The 8,444-nt window shown below is 38.7% G+C and overlaps 1 protein-coding gene across 2 annotated transcripts in view; it reads right to left on the bottom strand.

The window, feature by feature from the left end:
* The window catches only part of Setd2 (SET domain containing 2, histone lysine methyltransferase), a 113,544-nt gene that overhangs the window by 30,052 nt on the left and 75,048 nt on the right, over positions 1–8,444 (bottom strand). Inside the window, exon 15 of one of the 2 annotated variants that reach the window (XM_010624335.3) lies at positions 5,423–6,092. In XM_010624335.3, coding sequence (XP_010622637.1) covers positions 5,423–6,092 — 670 coding nt within the window. Of the gene's footprint in view, positions 1–5,422; positions 6,093–8,444 lie in introns of those variants that run through there. The other variant, XM_033762615.1, reaches the window with a different exon arrangement.

The raw sequence follows: 8,444 nt of genomic DNA, 5'->3' as shown, positions 1-8,444 counted from the left end.
TTCTCTTTTTTTTTTTTTTTTTTTTTTTTTGAGACTAACCTGGAATTCACTATGTAGCTCAGGCTGGTCTCGAACTCACAGCAATCCTCCTGCCTCAGCCTCCCAAGTGCTGGAATTACAGGCATGCATCACCATACCCAGCTAGAAATACCTTTAAAATGTGGTTTTCAGTGGCAATTACAAAGGGAAACATACTTTTTTATGCCTCACTTCTAGGGACAAAAAAAATTGTATCTGAATCACTTCACTGTATAAAGTGAAAAACTATAATCGAGCACTCAATATTTTGAGATGTGATAACTTTGTAAGAATAGGTCACTTATTAATGTGCCAAGATCACTATGTATCAAATGACCTCTGCTGAAGTTCAATTTTGGATGTTGTTCAGCAGTAGAGCTCTTGCTTAGCATGCATGAGGCCCCAGGTCCAAACCCCAATACAGCTAAAAACCACAAAAGCTTTTATATTTAATATGCAGTTATGTTAAAAGGTCAAAGTTGCCTTCTGATAACACATTTGTTGGAAAATTACATTGAATGTGTACATACATACATACACATGACACAATTTTAAATCATGTTACATGTTATTTCATCATTAAGGGTACTACAGCCCGCAAATTCTCAGCAGCCTGGGTCGGTATGGTTGATACTTGAACGACAAAGATCTCAAAGATTCTTCATGGAGGTCACATCTTTGGACTACTCACCAGAGAGCTTAACTCAGCTGTATTTCATAGTCCATTAATGTCAATACTCCTTCAACATTATTAAGGTAAGTGAATGATAACTTTCAAGATATATGATGCTCTTTTGGGCTGGAGATTTAGCTCAGTGGTGCTGTGCCTAACTCACAAGCATAAGGTCCTGAATTCAATCTCCAGTACCACACACACACACACACACACAAGATATATGGTGCTTTTAATTATTGTTAGTATCTCATGCAAATCTCAACCATGGCGAGACATTCTGCTCATTTTATAGATGGGAAAACTAACACTCAAAAAAGGATATAAGTGACTATCTCCAAGTCACATAATAGATAATGAACTAGATCTCAAAATACACATGATCAATATATTCTGTTTTTCAATACCCAAATCATCTCTGACCAACTAATGTTTCTGGGAGAGAAAAGGACAAACTAAATCATAGTAGTCCATATACCTATTACTCAAGTATACATAAAGTAGATTATGGAATTAATAAGAATTACTTGATAGAGACCCACTGAAAAGACTGAAAACAAAACTGTGATGCTTGAGTCTTACTGCTGATAAATAAACTTAAGAGAAATTGTTTGCTTATTGGGATATAAAATACAGATTTTTTTTTTTTTTTTTTTGGTACCAGGGATCGAACTTGTGACCTTGCACTTGCAGAGCAGGTGGCCATACCACTGAGCTAAATCCCCAGGCCTCAAATACTGTTTTGTAAGCACAACTATATAACCACTGGGCTTTTAACTGAGGAGTCTTTAATAGATATTCCAGTTATGTTGCTTTGGCACTAACACTGAAATTGAAGACATACTTCAAGAATAGGAATGGTAGTGGAAGTACAGTGGACCCTTGACTTACAAACTTAACTCATTCGCGAGGACTGGGTGTAACTCAAGTTGGTGAATGGAAGGCTTAGGCTCCTCTACACAGCCTTCAGTCTCTCTCTCTCCTGTGTACAGGCAGATTTCGGTGTCCTTAGAGAGACACTGACTCAGGATTTTTCAATTAACCCCACAGAGGAAAGGATGTTGTAATGTTCCTTCCAGAACTCTGTAAGAGTTAAATCTGTATCTAAGACCATCTGGGAGCACAAATGGCTGGCATTCAGGTCATAACAAGACTTTAGTCATAAGTTAAAACTAAAATGCCAGTCATAACCTAAATTGTTTGTATGTCAGGTTGATCATAACTCAAGGGTCCACTGCAAAACTTTTTTTTTTTTAAAGCTGAGGACTGAACCCAGGGGCCTTGTACATGTTAGGCAAGTGCTCTACTATTGAGTTGCATTCCCCAGCCCTTACGTAAACTATATTTATTGTACCTCTGATACATTTTTTCAGGGTAAAAAACTCTCAAAACTAATGGCTTGGTCTAAGAAAGAATATGGCAAGATAAAGCAGGACAAGTTAGGACCCAACATGTTTAAGATTTCTAAAACAACCAGGTTTGGTGTCAGATACCTATAATCCCAGCACTCTGAAGGCTACAGCAGGCAGAGTGAGTTCAAAGTCAGCCTGGGCTACTGACTGAGACCCTGTCTTAAAGAAAAAAATCTCAGGGCAAGGATGTAGCTCAGCGGCACTGTACCTGACTGGCAAGTGTGAAGTCCTGAGTGCATTCACAGTAGGAAAAAAAAACCTCGTAAGACATTCTATAGGAGGCAGAATTAATCATACAAATGTGTATATGTATATATACAAAGAAAATTCAGTTCTGGTGCTGATAATGTCTATTTTCTTATTAGCCTTAAAAAAGCATTATAATATTCAAGTCAAACTTTAAACAAAAAAAATGCAACGAAATAACCAAAAATTAAGAAACTTCACATGGTAAGCAAAGTAAGTCAGATTTAGAAAGTCAAGTATTGCAGTGTTTTCCCTGATATGGGGGATCTAAATACAAAACAAAATCTAAAAAAAAAAAGGAAAATAAAAATCACTACTAGACAAGAGGAAGGGAGGAAGAGGATAGGAGAAGGGGATATAAGGAAAGATAATGGGGAAAATGGATATGATAAAAATATGCTACATGTATGAAAATGCCACATTAGAAGTGCAAGGTCCTGAGTTAGATCCCTGGTACCAAAAAAAAAAAAAAAAAAAACAAAAAAAACACACTGGATCCAAGTATTCTGTAAATTAAGACAAGCTAATGGGAAAAAAACAATATTTTAAAAGTTCAATGCAGTACCACTTACAATTATGAAAAAAATCTTTCCATTTAAATGACTACTCCAGGGAAATAGATTATAGGCAAATGGGAAATACAACTATTAAAACGTGTATATGTAGCATATATATATACACACACATATACAAAGACACACAGTAATGTGGAAAAAGTCACATTAAGTAGGAAAACATAATATTCAAGACTACGAATACCTAAGATACATGAACACAGGTTAAAGAAATCATAAAAAATGAGAAGTATAATTCTGCTAAGGTTCTAGGACTTAAAGGACACTTTGTTATGGTCATTTAAAAAATATTTGAGGCCGGGCTTGGTGGCGCACACCTGTAATCCCAGCACTCAGGAGGCTGAGGCAGAAGGATCGCTGTTGAGTTCAAGACCAGCCTGAGCTACATAGTGAGTTCCAGCTCAGTCTTTGAGACCTGTCTCAAAAAACAAAACAGAAAAATGTGAGCCTGGCACAGTGGTTTGCATCTGTAACCCCATCTACCAAGGAGGCTCAGGTGGGAGAATTAGTAGAGCTTGTCCATTAGGAAACCAACTAGGCAACACAGTGAGACCCTTTCTCAAAAAACATTTTTTGTATAGCTTTATCACAAATATATTCAGTATTAAATAGTAACTTTTACTTCTGCAAGTGTTACGTGCAGGAAACACTGTTTGAATTCTTCTGTATCCACAATAATTCATCTTTAAACTGACAGGAAAGCTGAGCATGGTGGCGCATACCTATAAAATCCCAGCACTCCAGAGGCTGAGGCAGGAGGATTGCTGTGAGCCAGGCCAGCCTGGGCTGCATAGTGAGCGAGTTCAGGGCTAGCTTGAACTACAAAGCAAGACCCTGTCTCAAAAAACCCAAACAAAAACAAACAAGTGATGGGAAGGACTCAAGAATGTGATAAAAATGATGTTTTTGTCCTTTTTATTTTTTCTTTAAGGTTAATGTACTGCTTTATTTTCTTGGGGAAAAAAATCTGACTTAAAAACTCATAAAACATACTTTGAAATATAAAATCAGTATTCTTACCTTTCAAATTCATTATTATTTCTTACCAAAAAATAACCTCAGACTCAGTATAAAAACCATTCTAGCCAAGGATTTAGCTCAGTGGCGCCGCAACTACCTTGCAAGTGCAAGAGCCTGTGTTCAATCCCGGGTATTGGAAAAAAAAAAGCGCGGCATGATGATGCACATCTGTAATCTGAGCACTCTTGTGGAGGTCTGAGGCAGGAGGATCATAAATTTGTGCCCAGCCTGGGCAATTTATGAATACCTAGTCTCAAAATAAAAAGGGCTGGGGACAAAGCTTTGTATGAAGGCCCTAGGTTCATGGGATAGGGTAGAGAGCAGAAGGGAATAATGTACAAACTAGGTCTAAAGCCAAAAAGGACAAGCCATAAAAGGGTTCTCATCTGGAAGGAATACAGAATAATCTACGTAATTCACTATTTATAAGCAAAAATGAAAAACAATTGCTGGGCATGGTGGCACAAGCCTGTAATCCCAGCACTCAGGAGGCTGAGGCAGAAGGGTCGCTGTGAGTTCAAGGCCAGCCTGGGCTACATATTAAGTTCCATGGCAATCTGAACTACACAGTGAGATCCTGTTTAAAAAAAAAAAGTTAATAACCAAATTATTTTCACTATACAGTAATAGTTGTCAAGCCTCTAGCATGATGACCCCTCACAATCACCATCTCCTGACACTCAATCTCCTACATACCAATACTACTATTTTTTTTTTTGGAGACAAGTTCTCACTATGTAGCCTAGGCTGACCTTGAATACTCAGCAATCCTGCCTTAGCTTCCCAAGTGCTAGGATGACAGGTGTGTACCACCAAGCAGGGCTCACTTTTAAAATTACATAATAAAATACTGCAGTTTCTGCAGCTGGTCATTTCTCCACTCAGCTATCAATTGCTTTAGGGGAAATAGTGGATAATTTAGTAAGTAGCCCTATTGAGAAACCTAAGCAATGAGGATATGAGACTTATTAGGGACCCAGGAATGAGGTGGAAAACAAATACTCCATTCCCAACCTAGCTTTCAGATGAGTGTAGCCCAAGTTAAGAATCTGACTTAAATCTCATGAAAGACCCTTAGGCAGAACCACCCACCAAAGCTTGCTTCTGAATTCCTGGCCCACATGCATAAGGCCCTGCATTCAATCCTTAGCACCGAGGGAAGAAATATTATATATACTTTATGTGTGGTGTGTGTATACACACAAACACACACACACACACACACACACACACACATATAAATGATCACTTCTTGGCCTTTTGGCTAAGATTAAGTATATATGTATATACATACATTCAAGTAATCCATGGCAGGACTTTTGTCCTTTGTACCAGATTTCATAAATCCACAGACAGACTCAGAAAAAAAGGTAAAGGGCCGAGGATTTAGCTAAGTGGTTCTGCCACCTGCCTCGCAAGCACAAGGTCCTGAGTTCAATCTCAGGTACGAAAAAAGAAAAGGTAGTAGAATTAGATACCTGTACAATTGGTGGAGCTGTCTGTGAATAAGGAGATGTCACACCATAAACACTTGGACATGTCTGTCCTTGATAATATATGGTTGCTTGAGATTGTGCAGGAGAGTACTGCTGCTGTACATTGACAGATTGTTGATTTGAATCCCAAACACTGTAATTCTGTCCCTGGACTGGGCCTGGGGTTGGTACTGGCATGACAGCAACACTGGAGTCTTGGTGTACCACACCATCACTCTGGCCCACATATTGTGAACTGGACACTTCCACAGGGGCTGCCACATGTGGCACCACTGACACCGGTGGAGGGGCAGCAAGGGGTTCTGTAGAATGTCCCACCAAGGGCTGAGCATGATCATAAGGAGCAGGAGAACACACAGGGTCCATGCTGGGCGTGGGCAGAAGCACCTTTCCAGCATTGGGGTTGCTGGGATCCACGTAGGCCTGCATGGGATAGCCTGGTGGGTATCCAGCAAAGGGGTGATGGGGGGCATTATAGCCAAGAGAGTCATAGGGCAGTGGTGATGTCATTCCCAGATTCTGCAGCTGCTGCTGCTGTTTCTGAGCCTCCCGCTGAGCCACTTCTTGCTCAAACAACTTTCGGCGTTCCTCTGTAGAGAGTTTATTGCGGTCTTTAATTCGTACTTTCTTTTTAGAAGTTGGCGTGTCATATCTAGAAGAAAACAGTAAGAGGGTCACAAAGTTACTCACTAAATCATGGGCATAATCCAAGCACTAAGAACTATTTTATGACTCATTATTAAACCACTAACCACACCAATTTCAATTTGGCAGAAGTTAAAAAAAAAAATCATACCCAAAATTAAAGAGTTTTACAGATAGAATAGAATTCCAAGAAATCAACATTTAGATGAATTACTATGAGAGAAACTAACTACAAGGAGATACAATGGATTCTCAGATTCTCGAATTTCATTTAAAGATGTACAACAGCCTGGTGGAGCACACCTATAATCCCAACACTTGGGAGGCTGAGGCAAGAGGATCGTTGTGAGTTTGAGACCAGCCAGGGCTACATAGGAAGTTTCAGGTCAATCTCAATCTCAAAAAAACAAAAGAACAAGCAAACACCTCCCCCAAAAATACCCCCCAAAATAAAGACATACAACAACACTGTATTCTTTATAGCTGGAGTCTACTGCGTAACTACAAATTCTAAAATCTGAAAGAAAAAATAACTGGAATGAACCAAGAAATAATTAAATACTTGATCTAATCCAATATCCCTAAGGTCCACAGTATGGTTAAGCAGATCAGCTCTAAAGAGAATTCGGAGCTTAGAAGATAAATACAAATTCAATAATTTTCAACCACATAAAAGAAATTCACATATAAACATATAGTACAGAAAAAAATGAAAGAAAAAATTTAAATGTAGATCAAGAGAAAAGCAAAACTGCTTTAAGAATGGTAACAATTATACCAATAAATTTCACAAAAAGCAACAGGGAAAGTCAGAGGACCCATAGCATCAAAGTAATGAGAGGAACTGCTAAACCTAACTAAAACGCCCTTTAAAAACAAGGTATTTTTCAAAATATTATTCATAGAACTATCAGATGATCCAGCAATTACACTTTCCACATAGAAACTGAAAGTAAATGAAAGCAACTTAATTTTTAAATAAAGTTAAAACAAGGGATTCAGCTGGACCTGGTGGTACATGTCTATAATCCCAGCACAATGGAAGGCTGAAGGAGGAGGGTCAAAATTTGAGCCCAGTCTGGGAAACTTAGCAAGATCCTGACTCATAATAAAAAATAAAAAGGGCTGAGGAGCTAGCTCACTGTAAAAGATGATGTAGGTTCAATCCTCAGTACCTCAAAAATAAAACATTTAAAAATAAAAACAAAAAAAAATAGGAGCCGGGCATGGCGGCACACACCTGTAATCCCAGCACTCGGAAGGCTGAGGCCAGAGGACTGCTGTGAGTTCGAGACCAACCTGGGCTACACAGTGAGTTCCAGAGCAGTCTGAACTATTGTGAGTTCGAGACCAACCTGGGCTACACAGTGAGTTCCAGAGCAGTCTGAACTACACAGTGAGACCCTATCTCAAAAAACAAAACAAAACAAAAAAATAGGGTCAGGTATTTAGCTCAGCAGCACAGCACCTGCCTGGTCCTAATTCAATCCCCAGTACAAACAAACAAACAAATAAAACAAGGCACAAGACTTGCACAGAAAAGCAATATTTACAATAGCAAAATTGTAGAAACACAGCTGGGCTTGAGATAGCACATGCATGTAATTCTAGCACTTAGCAGCTTAAGGAAGGGGGATCATGAGTTCAAAGCCAGCTTGGAATGTATGTAGGAAGACAATATCTCAAAAAAAAGAAAAAGAAGAAAGGAGGTGAAGGAGAAGGAGGAAGAAACGGAAGTAGGGGTATGGAAATAAGCTACAGAATGGACTCTGTACAAAGAACTATGGGAGGCTAGGGATTTAGCTCAGTGGCACTATACCTAACTTAAGCATAAGTGAGAGTGGTCCCTGGTTCTACTAAAAAAACAAAAAAAAACAAAAAAAAAACAAAAAAAAACTAACTATGGAAACAACACAGACAAACCTAAAATGTCAAGTAAAAGAAAGGTGATTCAAATGTATTGTACTGGCTGGGTGTGGTGGCACACGCCTGTAATCCCAGCACTTGTGAGGCTGAGGCAGGAGGATTGCTGTGAGTCCGAGACCAGCCTGGGCTACATAGTGAGTTCCAGGTCAGTCTCAACTACATAGTGAGACCATGTCTCAAAACAAACAAAGAAGTACTGTACTTTATGATACCATATAAATAAAAGAGGATCAGCCAGCAGAGTTAGTACAAACTGACTAAGACGGGATTAAAGGGAATTCTGAGGCAATGGAAGTGCTCTGTAAGCATGAATGTGGTGCTGGTTACATAATTTCATTTAATAAACCTCACTGAATTCACTTAAAATAATGAATCTTATTCTAAGCAACTTATATCTCATAATTAAATTGATGATTTTTTTTTTTTTTTTTTT

Source organism: Fukomys damarensis, unplaced genomic scaffold (assembly GCF_012274545.1).
Source record: "Fukomys damarensis isolate Sample0158 unplaced genomic scaffold, DMR_v1.0_HiC HiC_scaffold_12, whole genome shotgun sequence".
NCBI classification, from domain to species: Eukaryota; Metazoa; Chordata; class Mammalia; order Rodentia; family Bathyergidae; genus Fukomys; species Fukomys damarensis.
The sequence above is the reverse complement of the archived record's forward strand: the minus strand, read 5'-3'. Positions and strand labels throughout refer to the sequence as shown.